We start from the raw sequence: 27,667 nt of genomic DNA on the forward strand, positions 1-27,667 counted from the left end.
TTAGATTATCAAAGCAGTTTTATTAAATTAAAAGCAAAAGTTAGACATTCAGTGTCCCTGAGAAGGGAACCCAGACCAGCCTATTCCCCACATCAGGCTGCAAGATACATTTACTAGACACGTGAAATGGGAGACTTTGTCCCAAAGCCTGGAGCAAGTTTGGCTCCCTCTCCCTCTCCTCTGCTCTCTGCTAGGGATCTGTCACCTCCCTGCCTGCCTGCAGCAGTGCCCCTGCCTGCACAGCTCTTGTGCCCTGCCCTTCTCAGTGTGCTTTCTGCCCATGTGAAAATGTGAATCTGGTTTGAATCTGGTCAATTAGAGCCTGCTGAGCCCCAAGACCTGGTAGCTGTAGGCAGGCAAGATGGGGGAGTGATGGCAACACATTTCCACACTGAAGAGGTGCCAGAAGATGTTTCTGCTTGGACAAAGCCAGGTGGGGATAATGGTAAGGGAGGATGGAGTCTGGATGTAGAAGGCCAGTCGTGAGCCAACACCACAGGGCATTGTAGGCAGGTTGATGTATTTGTGGCTTTTCTGGCATTTATTAGTCTCCTCTGCAGCAGCGAGGAGGGATGGTACCAGCCCTGCCCCTTGCTCTCTGCCCAGACTTTCTCCACTTCATTTGACTTTACCTCTGAAAGGTGCCACACCCTTGTGCCAACACTCCCACAGCAGCAGGAAGGGATCAGGCTTCAGCTGGATGTCCGTGGGAGATCCAGAGAATCCAGTGGAGGTGGGCTCCACAGGAAAGAACTGAACAAACTGAGAAACACATTGAAGGCAGGATCTGGTAGATCCAGCCAGTCTGGGGTGAACTGTGATCATCTCTCTATTGGCTCCAACCATGATTTGCACTGTGGGCTGTGGATGCTCTTCCCTGCCTTCCCATAGACAAACTGGAAGAGGAGGACAGCTGTGACAACCCAGGGGCAGTGCAATACGAGACAGGCCTTTACACAGCAGTGTGTGAGAAGGTGGGTGAGGCTGGGGCTGAGGAAGGAGAGTGGATGAAGGCAGTGGTTACCTGCAGCAAGAGGGAGACTGGGATCAATCACTGGCCAAAGTTATTTCCTGCAAAGGCCCAGGAAGGTTCATGACATTGTTTATGAGCCTGTAGCACTTTGGGTTTGATTGGAAAAGACGGTGCAATTACAGCACTGATTCCATGGGATCAGCCTCCACCAGTGGAATCACAGCCTGGAGCTCTGCTGGCTGAGGTAGGACATCCACTCTTTGATGGGGGGGTTTCCCACAGCCGCCAGCTTTTTCAGAAAGGCACTGGGCTGTAGCCCAGGGACATCAGGATGGGCCTCAGAGTACTTGTGCAGCTTGGCCAGCACGCGGGGGAGCCCCACGGTGGAGGCGTAGAACATGGGGCCGCCCTTGTGCTTTGGCCACCCGTAGCCATTGATGTAAATCACATCCAGGTGCTCTGGGCCCGATGCTATTCCCTCAGCCAGGATGGCAAAGCCTTCGTTGATGAGGGAAAACAGACACCGCTCCAGGATTTCCTCCTGGTCTATGAAGCGGGGCTCGATGCCGTGGGTGTCCCTGTACTGGGCCAGGAGGCTGTGGAGCCACGGGTCTGGCGTGGCTGTCCTGCCCCCGGCCTTCTCGTACTGGTACCAGCCCTTGCCGGTTTTCTGGCCGAAGCGGCCGCTCTCGCACAGCAGGTCTGGCAGGGGGCTGTACCGCTGGCCCTGCCGCTGCCGCGCCGGCGTCCCCGCGGGCACCGAGGGCCCCGTGAGGCCCTGGCCCTGCCGCGACCTCCAGCCCACATCCAGCCCAGCCAGGTCGGACATGCGGAACGGTCCTATCTTAAACCCGAAATCTTCAAGGACCCGATCCACCGCTTCCGGTCTGCTTCCTTCTTCCAAAAGGAAAACTGCCTGTTGTACGTACGGGAACATCATTCGATTCCCAACAAACCCAAAGCAATTCCCTACCACCACTCCAACCTTTTTGAGTGCTTTGGCCAGCTGCACGGCCGTGGCGATGGCCGTGGGGGACGTGTGGCGGCCATAGATTATTTCCAGCAGCCTCATCACGTGGGCAGGGGAGAAGAAGTGGGTGCCAATGACCTGCTGTGGGCGGCTGGTGGCAGAAGCTATTTCGTCGATGTTCAGGGCTGACGTGTTTGTGCACAGCAAGGCCCCTGGCTTGCAGATCCTCGAGAGCTTGTGGAATATTTCCTTCTTCAGTGCCATGTTCTCAAACACAGCCTCAATGACGAGATCCACATCACGCAAAGAATCAAAGTCCACAGTGAACTGGAGACGTGCAGGGTTATGGAAATCCAGGGTCTGGGCACCCACCTCCATTTTCATCGCCTCACGTTCCAAAAGGAGCATCACGGCTTTTCTTCCCGTGTTCAGATACTCCAGATCCTGCTCCAGGGCTACCACAGGTATGTTGGCCTTAACCAGAGAAGTCACAATGCCTCTGCCCATTGTTCCCAGCCCTAGGGATAAAAGTGAGATAGAATCAAAGACTATGAATGGAAAATTAATCACTTGACAGTATAATTTCCTTTGTATCTCCAGGATAAAAAGTGATAGCCTCTGCAAAACAAGTGGTGCACACACAGAAAAAAGAATTGAAGACTGGAAAACAGAAGGGGAATTCTCTCTTTCAGCGAGCCCTAATGTTTGAAAAGCAGTAGCACAAAGGCAAGTTAGTGTCCTTACAAGCTCACAAAAGTCCACTGGGATTCACTCAGTGGGCACAGACCATTTGATTCATGTCTTCTCCCTGCCAAGTTTTATACCTATGGAAACCAGCATCACTTGAGTGAGAACCTGGAGATCAAAGAGAGAAAATCTGAGTTACAGCTGCAACCCTGCTACCATCTTCTGCAGGCAGGTTCAAAGCGAGCTTCCCCCTGAGGCTGTCAGTGCCCCACTGCTCCTGGGAGATGGTCTGTTTTGGGCAGCATGCAAATACTTTGCTAGTAAGATTTTGACACCAGCAAAGCTCAGACAGTTGGGTTCTCCCTCCTTCTCCCTACTTTCCCCTTTGTCTCCCTCTTCTTCTCCCACCACCATCATGTAATCTTTGGAGCAAGGAAAATTCAGCTGCTCCTTCTGTAAAGACTCTTGGACTCTGATCTGCTCTAAACTCTGTCTCTAATGTCTTGTGTGTCTCTTGTTGCCAGGACAAACGGGATGGAAGTGACACAGTGTTCCCAATCCAGAATTCAACACCTTCTCTCTCCTTTTAAAGCACTCTGGCACATCAGTAGCCTTTTGCCTGCGGTTCACACTTCATATCAGGCATCTCTACCCACTCTCCAAGTCCTCCAACACAGGTCATTCCTAACATCTGGAGATTCCCAAAGTCACAGCCTTCCTTGTCCAACCACACAGTTAAAGAATTCCTGTTAAAGAATTTATGCTGTGCTTTTTTTTCTCTCCAAGACCATAAATGTGCCACCACCATCAGGAATACCAGTGTGGAGATTACTGGCTTGATCCCTTCCACCAGCTCTGCCCTCTGTGACATCAAATGAAGCTGCACACTTACCCTTTCCTGTGACACACAACCCACACCACTGAGCCTGCTCTCCCACGATGGAGGCTTTTCCAGCTAAGTTAATGCAAACTAGTAAGAGAAGGTCAGCCCATTTTACCAGCTTTAGAAGTGTGAAGCATCTGAATGGAAGGATTATTAATATCCTAAGTAAAGCACCAACCAGACAAAGCAGAGGTTTGTTATAATTCTGTTAAAATGATTTTTTTTAATCCCAGGTTTACAAATGAAAGTCAGCTAAACAAATATACAGAAAAAAGGGGATTAAAAAATTTGCCTAAAGCAGCTTTGTAAAGAAGAGCTGAAATGATGTCATCCTTCAAAGAAGTTCCAATAACCAAGGTCAAGCAAGGTAGGACGTTTTTCCTGCGTGCTACACATCCTTGGTATAGTTCTGCCCAGCCTCAGCTTGTGTGCACACAAGACATTTCAAACACTCCCTACTCAGCCACCAGAAGATAGTTTTTACTGACATCACTAGCTGGCAGCCTGCTTATAAACCATCATTACCACTTCTAAGCAAGTGATGAAGTTCCTTTCTAGGAAATTAGATTTGCTACTTAATAATCAAGTCCTACTGAAAACTAATTTGAAAATAAAACTAGAATAACATGAATCAGCTCTTAGTACTTCAGTGTCCACGTTTGCTGACTGAAAAAACCCAAACACAAGTAGCTCCTTCCATAGTGCACAGTCCCCAGAACCTTGGATGTGGGAGCAGGTACAGTTAAGGACAGTTTTTCCCTGTCTTTGGTGAGCTACAGGAACTGCTCTCTCCTTGGGCAGTACAGGAGGGTAACTCATTCCCCAGGCCCAGCCCCCTCTATAAGGTGTCTTTAGACATCAGGCTTAAGTGTTTGCAGTTCCACACGGCTCCCTCTTCAGTCTCTTCATTTCCAGGGTGGAGTCCTGGGGTTTTCCCTAGAATTTCCAAGCTCTTCACACATCCTGGGTCTTACTGACTCCTGTTCCTCTCAGGTTCAGCCTCGTGACTGAAATCTTAGCAGTTCTCTCGCCATCTGAGCACACTGTTCTTCCTGAATCCAAACCTCTTCCATGAGCAGACGTTCCCCAGCCTTCTTTTGCAGGGAAGCTCTGCAGTGGTGCGAGGTGATTCCCCTCTTTGCTTTCATCACGAGTGCTCCCACGTGGGTTTTAGCCATCCCATGATGGACAGGCACACTTGCTTGTAGTACTACACTTTCTAGGCCACAGGCACAGACTTACGGATAAGATGTGAGCTTGCCAAGCTTGTTTCTGACCTAGAAAAGCTGTCTCTCAACTTCCTCCAGAACTCTGCAGTGGCCTGTATGAGATGATGTTTAATGAAGCTGGCAGAGAGAGTAATGAAAGCCCCAAGGGGTTTGTTACATTAGAGCTTGCACAGCATGATTCCCCTGGAGGTATTTTCTAAAATTGGGCTATAAAACTAAGGAGAGCTCTGGCTATCCAGCAGGGAAAGAGCATTTCTGAGGACTCCCCTTTTCCTTTTCGTAAAGCCAAGTGATCTTGGGGAAGAATATATTAGAGCAGAAAATAATGGTAGGGAATCTTTGGGTCTTACATGTGAGAAGGCTGTAGAAGGAAGAGGAAGGGAGATGTCTCATGCTCAGCTCAGATCACACGGGCCAAAACACGGTGAGGAACTACTCCAGAATTTCTACTGCATGTTCCATTTTCTTACTCAATAGTGCTCTCACTTCCCCCAAACCATGAAAAACCCTATATTCTCATCTTGCAGGCAGGGGACTGTTTTCATGTCCAAGGCAAATCTTCCCAAAAAAGACTGAAATCTGCCTCAGGAACAAGAACAGTGCCCAGCCATCCTGCTCCTGGTCTTTTGTTGTGAAATGAAGCTTTGACATATAAATAAAACTACACTTGAACACATGTAATTTCAGGCCAAATATGGGTATGACAAATCCATTTGCTGGGCAAGCTGAGTGAATAATGATGGTTAATTATTGATCTGTCACGAGGTACTCAGAATACGAAAAATCATACAGAATTAATTGAAGGACTTTAAAAACAAATTTCAAAACAAAAGAACTTGAAATATGTACAAGGCAACTTGTGTAGTCACACGCACTACAGAAATACAGATCAGTGGAAAACATTCTGAACTCTAATGAATATTTGGACTTTAAAATGCCTGGCAATGGAAAAAATCCTTTATAGATCGGTAAAAATATGCAAAGACTGTTCCAGTTTTCCTGTTAAAAACAACAATGAGCAATTGGTGGTGGCGGGCTGCTGCAGACTGGAGCTGCTGCTTTCTCTGTTTCAGGGTACTAATTTCAAGCAGAAGTAATGTGATACTCCAGGCAGGCAGGGAGCTATGGGGAGATGCAGTTGGAAGGGACAGAGGGAGAAGAGCTCTTTTTCTGGGTGATGAGGAGCCAGAGACAGCGAAAAGAGGTGGGAGCCAAGAGTTCAGAACAAGCAAATGAAACAAAAAGTCAACATGAAAAACTCAACGTGATCTTCTCACTTGCTTCACATTGTGCAGCAATAAAAGATGGAAGCAGCAGCACAGTGCAACATGGGTGTAGTGTGTGAAACAGCACAGCACGGTTGCAAAATGAGGTTTGCTTGATTTCTGACAGCCTAAAGGGATGCAATATCTTTCTCTGACTGTCCTCCTCCCTGCAGTGAAAATAGAGAGACCCTGGGTCACCTCGGTAGACTCAATGTTTGCATGGATGAGCAGCACTGTTTTAAAAGCTGCCAGTCTCTCAAAAACCATCCCTAAAATTTTGATTTCCGGTGCTGCAAGGATGTACTTAAGATCAAAAATGTGATGTTACAAAACGCTGTAGAGCATTTTACTGGCTGGAGAATGACTTTCTTACAGCAGCCTGAAAGAAGAATTACAGTTGTGTTGGCATGTTCTCCACCTGTCTTTAACAGACTTGCCATTTCACTGATACCCAAAGGCAAAATAGGAGGAAAACCTTCTAGAGGAAGGAGAAGAAACACAACAAATGGCAGAAAGAAGTGGTGGAAATCAGTGCCACTTTGGTGTGGGATTCAGGGTTTAAAAAAGGCGATCAAGAACCTCTGAAACAGGAGATGTCACATCAAATAAAATATGACATCAACAAGAGCATAAACAGAGCAAGTTATACTGGTGGGCAATGGGGGCTGAGTGATAGGAGCAGTGACTTAGCAAAGGTATCAGTGTCTGGGTGAGTGTCATGGCCCTGAGTGCACTGATGAGCTTTAATGTCCCTGAGCAGCCACACCTGGAGCCTCCCCCACCCATATGGGCCTCTGAGCCCCATTTAAGCTCAGACCTGAGTCTGCAGTCTTTTCCTAAGCCAAGCTGGAGGAGTTCTGGTGGGTTACTGTGGCTGTGCCAGGCTATGGATGCTGTTGATCCAGACCTCAGCCTGAAGAGTGACTTCCCACCTTTATCTTGTACCTACATCATCCCAGGAACTTTCCTTGATCACCTGTACTTCCAGTGGGTCCTGGCTGTGATCTCTGGGCCTACCCTGCTTGCCCTGCTCAGGTACTGTAAATATTGATGCAGCAGTGGGTTGTGCTGCCATCCAGGGGGAGAAATGGGTGGGTAGGAGCTTCAGGAAGCTCAGCACGGGGAATTGCTAAAGGCCAGCACGCAAGGAGGAGCAGTCTTGTGCACCAGCACATGCTGGGGGCTGGAAAGCAGCTCCCCAGGAAAGGGTCTGGGGGTGCTGATGGGCACCAGGTTGAGTCTGAGCAGTGATATGACCTTGTGGCAAAGAAGGTTAATGGTATGTGGAGCTGTGTTAGGAGGGGCCTTGCTGGCAGCTTGAAGGAGATGATCCTGCCCTTCTACTCAGCACTGATGAGACCATCCCTGGAGTGCTGGGCCCAGCTCCAGGCTCCCCAGCATGAGATTGATGTGGAGTGAGTTCAGTGAAGGGCCAGTAGGGTGATTAAAGGACTGCAGTGTGTCCATGAGGAAGGGCTGAGGGAGCTGTGACTCCAGCTTGGAGGGATGTCACTAATATAAGTAGCTGAGAGAAAGGTGTAAAGAAGATGGAGTCAGACTTGTGGCCACTGGTGATAGGCACAAACTGAAACACGGGAGTTCCATCTGAACATAAGAGAACAACTTGTTTACTGTGGAGTTGACTGAGCACTGGCACAGGTTGCCCACAGAGGTTGTGGAACCTTTATCATTGGAGATGTTCAAAAGATGTCTGGGCATGGTCTTGGGCAAGTGGCTCCAGGTGATGTCATTTGAGGACAAGATGACATTCAGAGATCCCTTCCTGCCTGGCAGATTCTGTGGTTCTGCTCTCCAGGAGGTGTTATTGCCACTGGCTCCCCATCCCCGGGGTGCAGCTGCTCCCTGCCAGCAGGTAATTAACAGGATGTGTTAAATGTGGCGAGTATGAAAGTTGGCTCTTACCCTGAGCATACTAAGTAGGAGCAAGGAAGAAACCTCTTGGTACTTGGTATTGGTGTAATTACTCCTGGAATGCTGTTCCCACTTTGGCTATGCATGTTTAGGAAGTGTTGAAAAATTAGGTGAAGTTCAAGGTCATGACAAGGACCAGAGTGTGACAGACTGTGCTCTGCAGCAGAAGTGTGAAAGCACTTAGTTTATTTATTCTGCAGAAATATGGTTAACTTGAGCTTTGTTTGTAATCATCTATGAAAACACTGAAACTTGGGCATGAGGTTGGGGCAATTTCAGACCAGAATTCAGAAATCTGTCTGGAGATGAGGCAAATACTTAATCCAATGGATGGGAGAGATGCAGCCCAGCCAGTTCAGTTTGGAAATGAAATACAGGTTACGTTTCTCCTGGAAGCTTTCAAATAGAGGTTGCAATTTGTCCTCAGAATTCTCTGTAGCTCAGTTACAGCACCAAAATAGGCAGATCAGATCTAACAGCCCTTCTGGCTAAACTGTCACAGCGATTAGGTCTTTGCAAGTGTGTTGTTCTGGCTGGTTTATCAGTACATAGCAAAGAATGTCCGTTCCAGTCACCCAGGCATTCCTACAAACTCCAACAAGAGCCCCTCCTGGCAGAGCACACATTTCAGGATGGGACCTGCCTGTGTCCAAAGTTCTGTGCTCTTCAAGCCACAGAATACACTTGGTAATAATTAATGCCTCTTTACCTGAATGCTTTAACAGCCACAGACCCTCCACCCAGGGTTTATGGACCAGTGTTTAAAAATTATTCTTATTAAAAATATGGCATGGCAGCCAATGAAGAGAAGGGAACTTCCAAAAAACCCCAGTGTTATGGCTGAAATGAACTGTCAGACAGCTCAATAGCCCCGAGAAACACCCAGAAAAAGAGTAGTGTTGATCTGGTGAGATTTCCTTGAAGCAGAGTGGATGTTTTCCAAGGGCTCCATTACTTGTCTAACCATTTTTTAGTGCTACTATCAACAGGCAGAGCTGAAAGATTTTTTTTTTTTAATCTCAGCAGTGCATCAAAGGTTTTATTTAAATTGCTCTTATAAAAAATTAATGAAGGCATTATCTTGCTGGGCTACAAAATGGCAGGAGTGGATCCCAGTGAGATGAAATCTTCTTAAAATACAGCTGTCAAAACATTTTTTGTATTAATATATCCCTGAGTGACTCTGCACATGCACTTGCAGTGCAGAACTAGACCAGGAGGAGGAGAATTTCATACAAACGTGCTTCTAACACGACACAAAGCCAGGACACAGAGTGTTTAAAAGGGAGCAGACTCCATGTGGTCCACACACACAAAGCTGTTTTTGAAGTGAGAGGAAGTTATTCTTCCAAAGAAAGATGTGGCAGCAGGTAATAATGTAGTGGGATATGAGATGCCATGTGAATTTCTGAGCTTGCCAATGCAGTGACAACTTCCCTCTTTGGGTGGAGTATCTGTGCTTGTGATGGGTGTGACTCTGGGAATCCCACTCCTGCCTTCTGTGATCCCCCTCAGCTCTGCTGTTCCCTGTGCTCAACCCCACAGATCACTGATCCCCCTTCAGCTCTGCTGTTCCCTGTGCTCAGCCCCACAGATCACTGATCCCCCTCAGCTCTGCTGTTCTCTCTGCTCAGCCCCACAGATCACTGATCCCCCTCAGCCGTGCTGTTCTCTCTGCTCAGCCCCACAGATCACTGATCCCCCTCAGCCGTGCTGTTCTCTCTGCTCAGCCCCACAGATCAGCGATCCCCCTCAGCTCTGCCGTTCCCTGGTGCCCCACAGATCACTGATCCCCCCTCAGCTCTGCCATTCCCTGGTGCCCCACAGATCACAGTGATCCCCCACAGATCAGTGATCCCCCTCAGCTCTGCCGTTCCCTGGTGCCCCACAGATCACAGTGATTCCCCCCTCAGCTCTGCTGTTCCCTGGTGCCCCACAGATCACAGTGATCCCCCCTCAGCTCTGCTGTTCCCTGGTGCCCCACAGATCACAGTGATCCCCCCTCAGCTCTGCCGTTCCCTGGTGCCCCACAGATCACAGTGATCCCCCCTCAGCTCTGCCATTCCCTGGTGCCCCACAGATCACAGTGATCCCCCCTCAGCTCTGCCGTTCCCTGGTGCCCCACACCCGCTGTTCCGTGCCAGCCCCACAGCCCTGTCCCTCGCTTACCGATCACGGCCGCAGAGCGGACGGGCTGTGGGGTCGCGCTGCTCCAGGAGGCCCCGCCGGGAGTTGTCCATTTCTGCGCGGCTCTCTCGGCAAGGAACGCGTATTGCAGGGCCCGGGCCTGGCCCGAGCTCAGCAGGACCATGAACAGCTCTCGCTCCCTGCGCACCCCGTCGGCGAAGGGCATCTGGGTGGCGGCCCTGACGGCCTGGAAGCACAGCTCCGGAGCCAGGCACCCCTGCGCCTGCTTCTTCACCCTCACACGGGCTTGGCTGAGAAAGGCTTCCATGTCGGGCAGCTTGGGGACCGGCTTCAGGCTGAGCCTGCGGGGTCCCAGGGGCTGGCCTGGGGGGAGAGAAACAGGGTTACAAAACAAAGCATTTACATCTTTTCAGACATTGTCTTTCCACCCCATTCCACAGGATGGGAAGGCAGTTTACCTATTTTTCCCTCTGCATCTCACTGCATTAGGGCTTGCATGGCACAGTGAGATGGGTCTAGAACTACAACATCTGACATTTCTTCTTACCTCTGCTTGATCTGACATTTGCAATTTTTCAAGTCCCTTCTCAGACTTCAAAAAAAGTAAGATTTCAGTTTCAAAGAAGTAATTCTCTCCTTTTTCTCAGCTCCCAGAGTGCCCTGACTTCTCCAGTTCTCCTCCTCCACAGTCCCAGCTGCCACATTCATATGGCTCTTCCTTATAAGCCTTGGTACTCGAGTTTTCCTCCAGTAATGTTTAGTACCCAATGCCCAATTGACTTTGCTAGCCAGAGGCATTCCAGCCAGGGTGCTGATCCAGGCATGGATAAGAGACTGGGAAATACACCCTGATTTCAGCTGTTCCCTGACTGCAGGAGCCCCTCAATTCACTTGGGGGCCAACCACCAGGAAAGCTCACCCAGCGTGAGCTGGGGAGCAAATGAATAACAAGGGAGAGTTCATGTTTCTGTGTCAGCAAGGGGTGAATCAAGCAGCCACACAAATATGTGAAGCTCATTACAGACAGAGGTTGCTATGGTGATACCTAGAAAGGATTTTAATTGAGAGAAGTTAGTTATATTTCAGATGCCAAAATCCTATGTCTTCTTCAGAAGCACAAACTCGGAGCCTGCTGAGAGAGCTCTGACCTGGCTTTACTCAGGGGTTCCTGTGCTCTTAATGGCAGCTTGCTCAGTAAAGACTGTGGAAGAACAAGATCAGAAATCCAGGATGTATCCCCTTAATCCTGCAACATTTTCACAAAGACCCTGTTGTCATCACAGCCACATCCAGATCATTAACTGCAGCATGTCACTGCATGGATTGCTGCAGTGCTGTTCCCAGAAGCAGCTGGGACTGCCACCAAAGCAAGGTGGTGGGTTGGGAACCTTCTGCTGAGAAGCTCCCTGGGTACAGTCTCATTGCCCTTGCCACACTTCCTTCCAAGGCAGCATATTGCATCCAGCTCCCCGTTTTTTCCTGTTGTCTGAGTCAGGGAAATGCCAGTGCACCAGCAGAAGACTCAGGAAGTCATCCAGAGGATGCTGAAGAGCAGGAATAATGGCAGTACTGCAGGAATGGGTGCCCAAAGAACTTGTCCTGACTCAAGCTCTTCCTGCAAGACTGAGCAATGCTTAAGAGAAACAGAAACATGAGTTTCCAGAATGAGTTATTATGCTGTTTTCCTGAAATAATGGTCTTCAGAGCTCAGGCTTTTTAATTAAGCCTTGTAGAGAACATAAAAAGATGAACACTTGCTGTGTAAGTAGCTTCCCTTGTAATCAGAGTTCATAAAAATGTTTTTATATTGACAGTGGATGTAATTTTTATCTTCCAGTATTGCAGGATTTAGTCATGTTCCTTTATTTTTGAACCCTTTGTTTCTCCCCTAAATCTGTGTTTTTAACCCTGACATGCTCTTTATTTAGGACTTAAATAGTGGGTTTCATTCCATCACAAGAAGAAAGCTCAGGTTTGTCCCAGAAAGCTGATCTGGTGGCTGGAAGGCCACCTAAGACTGGGCAGATCAAGGGACTTCATATAACATCTCTGTGGAAAGGACTGGTAAAAGAGGAAGGCCACTGGGAGCCTTTAAGCTTGTTCTTCAGACAGCAAAGTACTGACTGGGGACAGGAGACAGTTCTTCAGAGTAAGAAAGAAAAGCAACTCTCCTCAGGGTCCTGTAATAAAACTCTTATTTAGCTGCAAGCTAAATAGGTTTTGCTAAATATTTCTACAGCATCTCCATGCAATATTTTTGCTTCTGCAATGCCAATAAGAATAAAGGACATATCTGTGAACAGGAAAGAATGATCAGAATCCAAACCTGGGAAGAAGAGATCAGTGTGGGACACTCATGGCTTGATTTCTGAAATCAAAGTGGCAGGAAGATGATGAACAGTGTCAGACATCAGTGCTGCAGGGAAAAGCACCATCCACACACAGAAGCCAGCACAGATCCCTGCTTTGTTTGCCCAGGGTTTGTGGGCCAGGTGGCATGAAGGATAGATCCAGTCTATAAAATTTCCATTGGCATATACATGCAGTGTCAAATATTGTGCTATTTAAGGAAAAGAATACCATGTAAAATCTTGGCATACTGCAGGATGGCCTTGCAAGAGGCAGGGCCAGCCTAACAGTCTTCCTGGTGCAGTGAGCTGCTTGTGAATTTGTGAGGAACAAAGCTGAGCCTGGCCCCTGCCCCTCAGGCCTGCGATGGTCTCAGCCCTGCCAGAGACAAATCCAGTCCGTGTCAGAACTTTCAAACTCTCTTTGTGTCACAGGGGCACTTTCCTGGGCCTTCTGTCTAAAGAGCCTGGGGAGAGATTAAAATATCTCTATATCGTGCATCCTGGCAGAGATGACGCAGCAAGGCCCTCACAGCTGTGATGGAAAGGCTTTCTCCCCCAGTCTCCATTTCCAGCATCCAATTACCTCCAGCAGGATCTGTTACGCCTCTGGGGTTTATGAGCCTCGAGAGAAACAACTGCTTCCTCCACAGTCACTCCCAGTGGCTTTACAGTCAGAAACTCATCATCCTTCCACGCAGTTTAATACCTGTGGGGCCTCAGCTAGTCCAAATTGCACTGATTTTCCTCGGCTCTTTGGTGCAAGCCATGGATACTGGTGTGCTCTGAGGAGATGCTAAAAGTCAGTCAGCTGACATGGTCAGAAAGCAAGGTGTGATTGTATACAAAGAGTTTCAAAGTCTGCCGTGCAAAGGACCAGCAGCCCTTTTCTCCTCCAGCTGAGGAAGACTAGGGCAGGCCAGCAAGCTGTGGGCCACCAGCAGTTCCAGCAATTTGTCAATTTTGTGATGCCATCAGCTGGGAAAAGCCTGAAATGCAGCTTTGGATTACTGCAGTGATCACCAAGCACATTTAATGAAAGGACATTCTCCTTGTCTCTGAGGATTTGGATCCTGTCTATTCCTTTTAAAAAGTGCCTTCAGAAGTGAAGATGTTTTCTCTTGCCTGGAGGGGCTGGGAACTTATCCTTGCTTCCCATCTGTAATATATAATTACTGGTTTTCAATGAAAGATCTAACTCAGAATCAGTAATTGCCTCTGTGTATTCCTACACCCACTTACTGTTTTGAAGGTGTTCTTCATTAGGTACAATCCATAAAAATGTATGAAGATGCTTTCCCAACATCCCTCTGTCAACTGTGTATCACAACAATAATCAAGGACCCTGGCTACAGCAGGGCCAGTCATTTGAGACTGATCTCTTGCCATGGGATACTGCAGCTCCAGCACTGAGAAAGCTTTAGAAGAAAATGATTTCTGAATTGATTCTTTGAGACTTATCTTGCAGTACAGCCTTCCCAGGAATAGAAATTCCAGCAGTGACAAAACTAGTTATTTAGCCAGACTGCTCTGGAAGAAGTCAGCAGTTGTTAGCTTCATGTTTAAAAAAAAAATCTCATCTGAAACAAAATGCTGCATGCCACACAAAGCCAGTGGACTTCTGGCATGGCTTTTTTTGTACACTCTTAGGTTTTATTAAGATTATCTGAAAAATATTCGCTGAAAACAAAACTCTGTGAACAAATGCCATGCAAGACTGTCATCTCTTCTGCAGCCTGTTAGTGCCTGATGGAGAGAAATAAAAGTGCTGGTTTGCCTTGGTATGGCAGGAAAATTATTAATTTCAGGCAAAGGCCAAAGCTAGGAATGACTCAAAAGGAACAAACAGGCTCTGGGTACACCATTCTTTCAAATTATCAGGTAACCTGATAAATGGTAAATGGTGCATCAAAACTTGTCATGGTCTTCTGCAGGGTCTAATGAGGAATTTTTTCAAGCAGAAAAGAAATAGATTGTCTGGCTTGCCAGTGCTTTCACTGTAAAACCACGTACTAAAAATGCCAGTAAAGCTGCTGGAAAGAGTTTGAAAGCATTTTTGAAGTCCTGTGGGAGTTGATATCTAGTGTGATGTGAAACACCGTCAGCGACATTACTCATTTTTACTGGGGTAACTCAAACCAGCAATAAACGGATTGAAAGTCTAATAATGAGTAAAACTGGGACAGGTTACCTGCTGAACATCCAGCCAGGGTCCTTGTCTGCTTACATAACTCTCCAAAAAAAAAATAAAAAAATTGGTAGTGACAATCTCCAGAGAAGATGAAGCTACAGAAGAAGAATTTGCCAGTAGTGGTAGTGGACATAAGCTCCAGAAAACGAGTTACCCTGAGGAATAGAGTGCTCACTGATTCCTTCCTGAGCTTCTCCCCTAAGGTCAAGCTGGTTTTCACAACTGTCAACCACTGCACAATATCTGTCACAAAAGAAAGAAGCATGAAAATATCTAAATTTCGGCCGATTTCACGTAGCATTTGTTGAAATCCAGAATGTTTGTTGGCTTGCCAGTTCCAGCAATGTATCCATTACTCATTTCATGATGCACTGCTGCTGCCATCAATACTGGAACAGATCTTGTGCAGGGCATCATTCAGAGCCCAGAGGGTACATCAGAGGGAACACTGTTGGGTTAATTTGCATGGAAGAGTGATAATATTTCACTGCTCTCCCAACAGATGGAGGAGCAGAATTCTCATTCAAAACAGACAAACTCAGTGAACCAAAGTATCTTTGTTTTTCTTAGAAGCAGTAGTGAAATACATCACCATCACCCACGTCTTGCTAAAGAATTATGTTTAGTCTGCTGACATGCAGGGAAAGAGAAAAGAGGACTGCTTATGTCATTGATTCTGCACTAGAAAATGAAGCCCTAAAATAACATAGGATGAATAGAGTGAGAAGGAAGGGCATCTGCTACAGAAAACCTGGCTGAAGAATACCTGTAGCACCTGTCTGGTACATCTCAAGGTGTAGGGAAGGATGCAAGACACCGATATTTAAGAGCAGCCCATTCTTTCAAGTACTTTGTGCCCTAGGACAAGGCTTAGGCTGCCTCAGCTTCCAGCACAGGTGAGGAAAGGGCCTTGTCTGTAGTGTAGAGAACTGAGGGAGCAAAAGCAGCACCCCATCTTGGGACAACACTGACCATGTGATCAAAGCAGGAAGGGTTTTGGTTCCCTGCATTCAATTCACTGTGACAGAGCTCCTGATGGAACTCCATGGTCTGCTTCCAAAGGTACAAGGAGGTTTCTAGTGGAAAAATATCCTGTTTTCTCTCAAGGCAATGCTCCTCATGCTGCACAAGAAATGTTCCTCTTCCTGAGTTAACTCCAGTGAATTCCATTCTGTTATTTCTAGGGTGGGGAAAAAAAAATCTCTCCACATCCCTCCCATCTCCACAGGCCATTTTTTTTACATGGCACCCAAAGGATTAGGGACAGAGTCACTCACAGACCATGGATTATTAAGTTGGTCTGAGGATGTGCCAGCCCCTCCACGAAAGGGAGAAAGTAATTTTTGCTCAGCCATTATTGATGGTGCAACCAGAATGCATTCAGTGCCAGCTGTATCCAGAACTATAGGTGGAAAGAGCATTTACTCCCCAAAACCAGCGTGGTGCAGCCCAGGGGAGCATGTGAGTTTGGATATATAATTAAAAAGCAGGAGGATTTGGTATGTACCAGTTCTCTGAATCTCACTTGAATTTCTGCAGCTTTTCAGAATGTGATTTTTTTTTTCACTTCAGACAACAGAAAACAAATTCTGCAATTAATTCCATCTTATGTGGATGCCAAAACTCAAGAATGGAGCATATAAATTGGAACAAACTGGTGGGCTTTGTTCTGACTCTCTTCAGCCCTGAAACATCACCAATTATTTCCTGGAATTGCTACAACTCTTTCCTCACCAATCACTTTGTTTGCCAGGCGAATTGCTGCCTCAACTGTGTTTTCTTCCACCACTTCATCAACCAAGCCCAGCTTCAGTGCTTCAGTTGCTGGAATGTGTTTTCCTGTGATAAAAAGAGAAATAAGGTGACTACAGTGGAGCCTGAGGGGCAATTTCAGTCTTTTCCACCTGACCAAAGCACTGGTGTGTAGCTGGTAATTAGCCCCTCATGAGTGGAAGCAAGTTGAATGACAACCCGAGCAGGTACACAGGTAAAAAATTCCTGTTTTTTAGACCAAGTTGGTGGTATAACTCCATGTCATGTTCTTATATTGAGAGCAAGGCCAAGACACAGCACTTACCTGTGGTGATCATATCCAGAGCAGCTGGGACCCCAATCAGTCTGGGCAGTCGCTGAGTGCCTTCAGCACCTGGAAGTAGCCCAAGGGTGACCTCTGGCAAACCCATCCGAGCCTAAAATGAAGCAAAATTCAACAAGAAAACTGATTAGAATGAGTGGTAATTACAAACTGAGCAGAACAGGGGGGCACCAATCTGATATGTCACACGTTTCTCCTCTAAGAAGCCTCAAAACATCTGCACAGAAACTTCATCCTTGCTTTTTGCCACATTTAAGACGAGAGCCCAATCGACCATTTCAAGGACTTCTGTACAACAGAAGGAAAACGTGACCTTTCTGTGGATGTCTGTGTGCCAGCACAGCACTGGGGGAGAGCTGTGGGGCCCGCAGCATCCCCCAGATTGACATGTGTCAGCTAAGGCTTTCAAGCAGTTGTTACCAAATGCTGGAGAGCACTCTGGTTTCACTGTTACCTCCCTACTCTAGTTCCTGGAAGTTCAGTAAAGAATCACAGAATGGTTTGGGTTGGGAGGGGCCTTAAAGACCACCTCATTCCAAACCCTGCTGCGGGCAGGGACGCTTTCCACCAGATCAGGTTACTCAGAGCCCTGTCCAACCTGGCCTTGAACACTCTGAACTCTTCCCTAATCTCTCTTCAAATGTCTCTTGGTGCACTTGACATCCAGCAGAGTTATGGCAGGGAAGCCAGGGGCAGCAGGAAGCGGGGTCTTGCCTTCTCTCAAAAATTTATCTAGATTTTGTTTCCTCTAAAAAAAAAAATAGTTTGCAATTTTCTGTTGAGCTTTTAGGAGACTTGGAGCTGCTTTAAGACCACTACTTGTAGTGCCAGTAGACTTGGCACTTTGTGATAAGGTTTAGTGGGCACGGTGGTACTTGGTCAAAGGTTGGACTTGGTCCTGGAGGTCTTTTCCAACCATAATGATTCTGTGATTCTGTGGCACCCACCTTAGGTGGCACACAGGGTGATGTAGAATAGCTCTTTATGCTGTTACAGCAACCCACACTGTCATGGAGAATCAGTGATTCACACTGGAAAAGTGAGGGGATGGCCCTGCCAGGGAAGAGCCTCCATAAGGAGATCAGGTACTGCTCAAAGGAGGGGATTCAAGAAAAAAAAGCCAGATCAATTCCTAAGACTCTTAAAGCTGTCTTTTGGTCAGAGAGCTCTTTGGGGGCCCAGAGCTCATGGGGATTTGACCCTAAATGCTCCATACTAGCTGAGTTTCAACTACCTATTGAAACTAGGCTATGAGCAGAAAAAGAATGCAATATTCACAGGGCTGGAGAAAAAAATAAATAAGAGAAAGTCACGCTGCATGAGTCAGTAAGATACAGCTGTCTGCATCAGAACACAGATAATGACTGCAGAGACCTAGGGCAAATTAACATGCGGGAACTGAAGCTCCTGTGCAGCCATCTTATCCCACTAGGTACAAATCAATTTTATATTTAGAAACGATTGAAGTGAGTTACGTAGTAGGACTTATGAAAGCCCATCAAGGGTGGTGGTGTAGGTGAGAGATGCCTGAGCATGCAGGCTTGTCTCCTGTAGCTGTAAAGCCGCTCTCCTCTGGGCAGAGGGGCCCAGGAAAGGCAGGCTGTCCCACTGCTCTGCAGGCTCCCACCCTGTCTGCAGCCATCTGCCCGTGGCTCCTGATGCCTCCACCAGCCTCTCTGGCTCTCAGTGTGCGTTACCTTCACGTGTGCCACCCGGTAGTGACAGCCCAGTGCCACCTCCAGGCCTCCTCCCAAGGCGATGCCTTCGATGGCCGCCACCACCGGCTTCTTGCTGCTTTCTATGAGGGACACGAGGGCGGCCAAGGACTTGACTGGTCTGTTTGGAGAGGAGAACCCTCGGATGTCAGCTCCTGGGGTGGCACAGAGACATCAGCAGGAATTAGTGGGCAAGGCGGTGACTGGAGCAATCCTTCCCTCTGAGCCACTGAACACAGCTGCTCACATCCACCCACTCCCTTGAGGAGCAGGGGAGTGGGTAACAGGAACCAACCCTTTTTGGGACCACCTTCAAGGAACCTGATCCTTGATCCTATTCAGAGAGCTCAGGGGAAGGCTGAGTACAAAAATGCAGAGTACCTGCAAAGATCATGCAGTCACTGCAGAAATTTGCTAACACCTTTGGTGTAATTAAAAATACGTCGAGTCTGGAACAGTCAGGTGCAAGTTACTACTGACAAGCAGTGTAGGGCTCCACAGAAATTCCCTAGCTTCCTGGCCTTCTACAACTGGAAAAGATCTATTATTCACCACTGCCCCACCTCAGGTACATTCCGTACACCAGACTAGTTGATGGTCCAGATATTTTATCAGCTAGCCACCAGACTAGTTGATGGTCCAGATATTTTATGCAGACAAAGCTATGGAGAGTAAGGAGGCACCAGTACATCATGGACATGAGCAGCTGTCCCTCCTTTCACCATGAACAGACCAGCTTGTTTCTGGCCTGGACAGTCCAGCTTGTCATGTGCTCCATGTCAACTGTGGCACAGTAGAATAGACAAAGCCCACTGTCTTGTGGCCATTTCCAGCCAAATCAGGACTTTTATCAGCATTACGAGGCAGAGACTCTTCAGACATGGTGGGTGGAGAGTGTTTCTTCTTTTGCTCAGGCTGTGTTTGACATCTTACCTGCACTGAATTTCCCATTTTCACCACAAATCATAACAGCTTTCACTGAGGGATCTGCATCTGCTTTCTCCAGTCCATCCTCTAAAGCCTGGAGAACTGCAAAACTGAAACAAAATAGAGATTCAGTGAGTAACAGTCAACTACATTCCCCTTCCAAGAGGTTACAAACACCAAGCACCCCAGTGAAAATGAGCAGGTCTGTCCCTTAGTCTGCCTGCTGCCACAGCCTCTCCGGGTGAATCCTTTCCTTAGTCTCCCTCCTAACTCAAGGACAAGAGCCAGAATCCAAGGAGCCAACTGCAGATCTGTCAGTCACTGCCTGGGGAGTCCTCTCCAGGCTATGACACTGCTGCTTCCACAGCCAGCAGCACAGGGAAACCTTCTTTTGGAAATGTCTTTATGAATTAAACATTCAGATTTTCAGGAAAACAGTTTGGCATAATTTAAAAGTAATTAATGCTAAACCACTGATAATCTAAGAACTTTTTAAGAGGGAAAGGAGCTCCAGGGATAAAAAAAATCTATCTTTTAAACACCTGACACAGGCTGGGGCTGTGCTGATTTTAATGCTTGTGAAGATCCCTACATAGGTCCAGACTTAAGCTGGTGTGGGATCCTGTCAAAGGGGATTTGGGCATGAAGTTTTGGGCATAAAATGTCTTTTGACTCATGTGAACAGATATTTCCAGACACCAGCAGTAAATCTGACCAGCAAAGAATTAATGAAGAATTTCAAAATGGACCTGTAAAAGCATAAATAGTATTTTTTCAAATCAGATACTTAAAAGATCTGACCTGATTGTATATCCACTTTACATTTGATTCTTAAAAGATAATTTATAGATACATGTGTGTGTATGGATTGACATGGAGAGCATAGTCTGTTTTAGAAGGTGGTAACAATAGAGATGATAGGTAAGAATAGAAGCATTAATACTTGTTAATAATAATAATAATACAAATTGTGTGTATATATAATTTAGATACTAAAATATACTGATATACACACACTTTTAAGTATACAGTTTGTGAGAGACTGCCCTGGGTACATGTGGGTACTCATACACCATGTGTAGAGATGCCTCTGATTCAGAAAATCTGGGCCATAAGCAGCTGGAGGCTGGAGGAATATCCAAGTATCACATGCTTGCCCAGTCCTTTATAAACACAGCTTTCCTTCCCAGACCTGCTCCAAAGCCTGAGCCCAGCTTTACACAAAGCTGGGTGGTGATGAAAAGGGAGCAGAGCTGTGCTGATGCCCAGTGGAGAGGACTGTTATTTACACAGAACTAGTAGGAAGGCCCAAGGCATTCTCAGTTTGGGCATGTTTTTCTATGTACTTGAGGACATTTCATCAAAAAAGGAAGCTTGTCATAAAGTAGGTGAAAAACACATCACTGTACTCGTGTGTACATGTATTTATACAAGGCAACAGCTTGCAGAATGGTGGGAAGCCAGAGTCTGAAAAGGCAAACCCGGGGAGCCCAAGGAGTCTCCTGTAAGCTGGTTGTGTGAAGGACTGCTGGCCAACCTCTGCATATTTCTCCTTCAAACTCCAAAGTTATGACAAGCCATTAGCAAAGGCTGTTAATCAGGGCTGTTGGCTGAGGGGAACTGTCTAGGAGGGTCTCTGGGACCGCCTGCCTGGATAAGGTCGTGCTATGCAGAAGGATCAGTGGGGGTCCTGAGATCTGACAACCAGAGACTGGGAGAAGGGTTATTTCTGGAGAGAGAACAGCCAGTTATGTACAAATTGCCTCATCCAGACATCAAAGACAACTGAAGTCTGATGCTAGTAATGGTTCTGAAAGCTGAAACCTAAAATGAGAATAATTTGGCCATGGCAAAAAAAGACTGTGAGGTGAGTTGGTAAAGGTCCTTCCACTGTATACACAGTGTCCATGTAGCAGAATATGAAAGCCTTTCCAAATTTAATATATTAAATATGTTTTAATATGTTAAAAAATTGTCTTTCATGTCCCTCCCCTTGGCATATCAAGTGCTGTGGCTGCTGCTATTTGAGGAGCACCCACAGGCTGCACCCAGTGCTCTGGGAGTTCTGTTTGTGCCTCAGTGGAGAGCCAGGCCACAGCAACAGTGGCCTCACCCAGGGTCTGGGAGAATTACAGGGAAAACCATTAGGAAATGTCATTCCACTCTACAAACCATGGTGCAAATAGGTGGAAAAACATATGTACCAGGACCCAAACCAATGTTAAGTTACTGATTTGCAAATATTGTACAGACAAATGGCACAGTTCTGTCAGGAACAGACAAGAAGCAATCAAAGCATTTCTGTGTCTGTTCCAGGCACGTGAACAGCAGATGCCAAATGGCCATCTAAAAGTCTGCAATAAATGGAAGGGGTCAGGATTTTATGCAGGAAATCAGTTACAAGCCCTTAGCACTTACAACAACATGCTCCTACCAGAATAAAACCCAATCATCAAGGCTACCAAAAATTAACAGTTCAATACCTACATGGCTTTTATTAACCCAGCAGAACAATTTATGCCAGAGAATAACTTGACTCAGTACTTGCACAAATATTTCTTCTCTCTCCATAAGGCATCTTCCCAGTGGGATTTTTTGTAGGACAAGAAGGAACAAAAATGAGACTTTTTGCAGTTGCTTGTTCTCCTAAGATGGAGTGATGTGTTTGCCTTGGATTTGTCACAGTCCAACACACAGGCTGCCTTGCTTTGTCACTCACACATTGTAACTGGTACTAAAAGATGCAATTTTCGATGAAAGCATCATAGTAAAATGTATGACAGTAAAACTGTAAAAACACTCAGGAGTACCCCAACTTCAAACAGCGAGAGCATTAAAGAAACAAAAAGTCACTATCATTTGCATAAGTACTTCATGACTGTGACAGTGTCATTCATTTGGCAGTAACAATGCAAAAATTCCCTCCATGCATTCCCATCAAGGCTGCCTCCCATGTAGTGAGCTCCACCATGGAAACTATTCTGACTGCAGGAAAAGTGATTCTGCTGAGATGATTCAGTGTTCCAGGTTTCAGAAACACAAAGCAGGTGCTGTTAAGGAACAGGTGTGCACTGGGGTAAGAGAATATTCTTGGAGGTGACCACACCAGGTTGCTTTTATTTTGTGTAACTCATTGCAGCAGCAATGTGCTGGATTTGTAACTAGGTTTTATTATTTACCTTAATTATTTTAGATTTTAGCTGTAGTTTATGAACGTGAATTTCTTTAATGTAAAAAAAAAAGAAAGCAATTGAAGGGAATCTGAAAATTGTCTTAGTCACATTGAAAGAAGTGAGACTTGAATCCAAGGGTGAGGATCCCTTCCTGAGTTGTCACTGCCAATTTTGAGCTTGGCATCCTGTAAGCTTGTCCTGGGTTATATTTTTTATTAGATAAACTTTTTACTATTGTTTTTTAGAATGCCTTCGTTCTTTCTGTTTTTTCACTCTTAATTTTCAGTTTGCATCTCCCCTGTCATGTTTTACAGATTTTTCTTGTCCTCCTCATTTGAGTAAGCTTTCCACTTCTCAAGAAAAATCAAACTTTTCCCTTAGTGTTCTTTGCTTTCTCATCAAGTCATGCAGGGCTTTTACCACATCACTTGCTGAACAGTTTACCTGGGCTTCTAATAAAATTAAAAAACCTCCAAATCCAAACCTGCACAGCAATCCAGGCTCTCCCCTGGTCACAGGCTTCTTGTCCTTTGCACAGCTTCCTCCAGTGTTTTTCTTTGAAATAACTGCTGGGTATTTACCTAATTCCCTTCCTGAAACTGAATCTCCATGTGCTGGATTTACCTGCTCTGCTGTCTCTTGCCTCAGTGTCAGATCCAGCTGGGTAGTAGCTGCTGTCACACAAGTTGCTAATACAGCCCAAATAGTCATGCACATAAATTAAGGCCAAAGCCAGAATGGCATCCTTTTGGTGGGATTTTAGAGGACTTGTTTTAGGAAGCAGATGCTTATTCATCCCAGAATTTTCTCTCTGCATCTCATCCTGATGAGGTGCTGATCCAGCCCAAAATGGGTAATCACATTCTCCCATCACTGCTACCTGTCCAAAATTGCAGCTCCTCTAATCTCCTTTACATTTTCGGATCATTATGGTGATTGGGGTAAGAAGGACAATCCTGGCAGCCAGGGAGAGCTTCTCCACCCATACCTGTTATGCTGTTATACATCATAGAATCCCACACATAAGCTGCCTTACACCATGTCCTTCTCTATTCTCCCCAGAGCTTTTCTGCCCTTGTCAGCTCACATGTCGAAATATTCCTTCACATCCTTCTAATTCCCAGTGCCAGCAGCCTGTCTCTGCTAATAAGGAGTGGTCAGTCCTTTCTCTTGTGAGTCTTGTCCCCAAAACTCCCAGTAAATCCTTTCTCTCGATGTCACGGTCTCATAAATGTGGATCTCTGAACACTAACCTTCTGCAAACCAGGAAAAAACACTCCAAACAAACCAAATTTGGCACGTCTCCGTGGGAGCCAAATTTGCTGCCAGACTCACAAGTCAGCACGCATTCATTCCTCAGGCAAGCACTGCCTGGCAGGGACTTGTGCAGCAGTGGATGGTGCCAGACAGGAGAAAGCAAATTCCTGCCCACCAGTGGCTTCTAAAGTGCTAAAGGCCAGTGTGATGGCCTGGGAGCTGGGAATGGGCACCGAGTGCCAGGGATAATGGGGAGAGACGGGGGAGGCTGGAGCAGAGCAGCAAAAACTCACCAGTCTTTTAAAAAGCATCTGTACCTGCTGTGAAATGAGATTTCCAGGATTGCAGGACACGGCTCCTGTCTGTAACTCACTGCCTGCTGTCACCTGTGCAGCCAAACACTTCCAGCTGCAGGCACAGACCTGCTCCCGTGTGCCCGGAACGTAAATCTGCAGGAGCACACAAGGATCAGAGTGTGCTCTGCCTTTCCTAGCTATAGCCAGAGAGAATGATGGATCCCTTCTAAAACAGGTGTGCCCTGACATGCCATCAAAGACCACAGGCGTGTCTGAAGTTATAGTTTAATGGATATAAAGTCTGCCAGGGTCTCCCTTCTCCCTCCTGGGACTCAGAACAGGACCAGAAGCACACCTTGTGTCACTCTCGGAGTGCCAGAACTGCATCCTGCTGGGAGGGCACTGCGGGGCCAAGAGGAAGAGGCAGTAAAAGCAGAGTCTGTCCTGGAGAAGCTGTGTGCAGTTCCTGTTTGAAGGCAATTTTGGATTTTCTCCAGGACTTCTCAAAAGAGGAGAGTTAAGGTTCCTTAAGCACATATCTGTTTCTGTTAACGCTTGGAGTCGGTATCTTAAAGGTCTTTTCTAACCTTGGTGATTCCAAGATTCTTTAGGCTCTGTATTTTGTATTTTTCATGGTAAGGATGAAATATTTACTGTGAGCACAGCCTGGAAATTTTCTTAGGCTGGTCTCGGGCACAGGAAGTCCAAAGGATGTCTTGCACCCTGCAGGTCTGGGAGTTTTACATGTCTACTTCATCTAAACTCATCAAGTCCCTCCCAGTTTCTCATGATAATTAGTGAGGATGTAAAGATGATTTTACCTCACTTCTAAATGTTGCAGCAGAGTGAGCATTGCCAGCTGCAATGTAGATGTAACAGAAGAGCAGCAGCTTTCATTCCCTCTTCATGCTCTTACTTGCCTCTTTCGGCTTCTTTTTAACAAACTTTCTCATTTATAAGTCAAGCACTACTGCAGTGGGTTTTTGCTGGCTTGTGAACAGACACTGAATACACACTATGGTCCCTGTTACCCAACAGCTCTTTAACTGCAGATGTTTAGAAAGGGTCTATGTAAAGCCAGAAGCACCCAAGTTTTTTCAAAACACATGGAAAAGGAACATTTCAGGGGCTCCTACAGACGGGTGTTTGACTTTAGTTTTCACTGGCTCATATTTGAGAACGCACGGACCTTTCTCCTCCAAGACCAGTATTTAGAGGTCCGTTCCTTAATTGTTTTTAAAAGGCAAATGAACTGCTTTAATTCTACCAGCCCTACTTTAACTCTGGTGCCGGCTCTGGTTGTTGAGCCATGCCTGCTTCCCACAGAGCCCTTTGCCCTCACCTCTGTGCACACTTGGACGGCACAGGGACTGTGCAGTGTGTGGGCAGGCCAGGAAACCTGAGGGAAAGCTGTTTTGCACCAAAGAGCAGCGGGGGAATTGCAGGGAGAGACGCTGTACTGCTAACGCTGCTGTGCTGTGTCCTGCTGGGAGCAGCGCCTTGGCGTTTAAAGGCTGGAAGGTGATGAGAAATAGGCGAAGGGGAGATGACAGAAAGTAGAGTTTGCTGAGCCTGGCGCTAGTGCTGTGAACCGCCCCCCCCGAAACTACAAGAGCGAGCAGAAGTCATGGCGAAGTTCAGCATTTTCTTTCGAAAAGAGAGATCCAAGCTCCCTCTGCAGGAACCGCCGGGGCCTCTGCGGGTACCGAGCGGTGCGGAACAGCCCCGGCAGGGGCTCCCTGGGGCCGGGAGGAGCCTCCTTAGGGCACGGAGAGGGGGAGCGAGGCGGAAAAGAAGGAAAAGGGCGCTCACAAGGGAGGGGAGCGCCGGGCGCGGAGCCGGCCCCGCAGCCCCCCCAGCCCCGCGGGTCCCGGCGGTACCTCAGCGTGTTCACCGGCGGGTTGCGGAGCCGGATCACGGCCACGGCGGGGCTCCTCGCGTACTGCGCCATGCCGAGCTGTCCCCGCTGTCCCCGGGCCAGCCCCGCTGTCCCCGCTGTCCCCGCTGTCCCCGGGCCAGCCGCGCCCCGCCCTCCCCGCCCGCCCTCCCCGCAAACAGCAGCGGAGCCACCGCTCGGTTCAGGAGTTCACCTCTAAATACTGGTCTTGGAGGAGAAAGGTCCGTGCGGTCTCAAACACGAGCCAGTGAAAACTAAAGTCAAACACCCGTCTGTAGGAGCCCCTGAAATGTTCCTTTTCCATGTGTTTTGAAAAAACTTAGGTGCTTTTGGCTTTCCATAGACCCCTTCTAAACATCTGCAGTTAAAGAGCTGTTGGGTAACAGGGACCATAGTGTGTATTCAGTGTCTGTTCACAAGCCAGCAAAAACCCACTGCAGTTGTGCTTGACTTATAAATGAGAAAGTTTGTTAAAAAGAAGCCGAAAGAGGCAAGTAAGAGCATGAAGAGGGAATGAAAGCTGCTGCTCTTCTGTTACATCTACATTGCAGCTGGCAATGCTCACTCTGCTGCAACATTTAGAAGTGAGGTAAAATCATCTTTACATCCTCACTAATTATCATGAGAAACTTGGAGTGACTTGATGAGTTTAGATGAAGTAGACATGTAAGACTCCCAGACCTGCAGGGTGCAAGACATCTTTTGGACCTCCTGTGCTCGAGACCAGCCTAAGAAAGCGGTGGTTCTGCTGCTGTTGCAAAATGTGGAATATGTAAAACCTTTCCTAGGAAAGGATGCTCTTTGATGTTTGGTCTTTGTACACTTTCAAGCCTAATCAGCAAGAAGGGAGATTTAACCCACGAGACGTTTCTAGGGGTTGGAAAGACAAATTACTTTTTGGTAGAACTGCCTTGTTAAGGCTTGACATATTTCAGTGATTTCGGACCTGGGGGTTAACAAAGCTGGGGAAGGATGTGCCACTGATAGCGGGACAGTTACAGGCCACAAAGACATTTGGTGGAATCCTCAAGGTAAGGAAAAAACTGATAAAGCCAAATCAGCAGCTGTGCTGGAATCAGCTCTGACTGGGTAAAAGGTAATTCAGGTGGGGGCAGATCATGACCATCAACCCAAGGAACCCACCAGCCCAAAAGAAGGGAAAGACTGAGCATGTGAACTAATTAACTCATGGAGTGAGGAAGGGGGAAACTCTCCAACATGGTAAAATCCTCCTTAAAAAAATATCAACTTGCAAAAGTAGCTAAAATGTAGGAGGGGGGAAAGTAGATTCTAGTGTTACAAAATATATCCTTCACACTAAAGGTCATTTCAGAGAGAGAGAGAAGGTTGTTCAGAGGGAAAATTCCGGGATGTTGAGGAACTGATGGCTTTTTGCATGGTTCTGTTGCTGCCTGGCTGTCCATCCCTGGTGCTTCTCCCAGACACAGGTGTGCAATAAGGGCTGGCTTTTCCCATGGGTTGTAGGGTATTGGTTTCAGCTATGTGTGTTTTACTCTGATCAGCTTGTTGTGGAATGTTAACTTGAAATGTTTTGATATCTCTCTCTATTTTTTATATCTATCTATCTATATTGTTATCTATAGTCTCTCCTTTATGTCTTTTGGCTTTTAAAAGCCAGCCCCTGGGCAGAATGGCTACAGCTCCTTCCCTGGTCTGGAAC

The 27,667-nt window shown here is 46.9% G+C and overlaps 1 protein-coding gene and 1 long non-coding RNA gene across 2 annotated transcripts; one reads left to right on the forward strand and one right to left on the reverse strand.

Annotated features, from left to right (window-relative positions):
• On the reverse strand, nucleotides 1-26,048 carry EHHADH (enoyl-CoA hydratase and 3-hydroxyacyl CoA dehydrogenase). The gene is made up of 7 exons (XM_027724865.2): nucleotides 25,970-26,048; nucleotides 19,370-19,473; nucleotides 18,419-18,591; nucleotides 16,704-16,815; nucleotides 16,361-16,465; nucleotides 10,109-10,450; nucleotides 1-2,461 (listed from the first exon to the last, which is right to left on the reverse strand). Exons 1-7 carry the CDS (start codon nucleotides 26,038-26,040, stop codon nucleotides 1,191-1,193), a joined length of 2,178 nt encoding a protein of 725 aa, XP_027580666.1. The 5' UTR covers nucleotides 26,041-26,048; the 3' UTR covers nucleotides 1-1,190.
• On the forward strand, nucleotides 3,540-6,050 carry LOC113989904. Its single transcript, XR_003541437.2, has 3 exons — nucleotides 3,540-3,613; nucleotides 3,747-3,880; nucleotides 5,816-6,050. It is a non-coding gene; the product is annotated as an uncharacterized LOC113989904 (long non-coding RNA).
• Nucleotides 26,049-27,667: the final 1,619 nt, after the last annotated feature.

The sequence above is a fragment of the Pipra filicauda genome, unplaced genomic scaffold (genome assembly GCF_003945595.2).
Source record: "Pipra filicauda isolate LSUMZ 115617 unplaced genomic scaffold, ASM394559v2 scaffold90_size2875636_pilon, whole genome shotgun sequence".
Lineage (NCBI taxonomy): Eukaryota > Metazoa > Chordata > Aves > Passeriformes > Pipridae > Pipra > Pipra filicauda.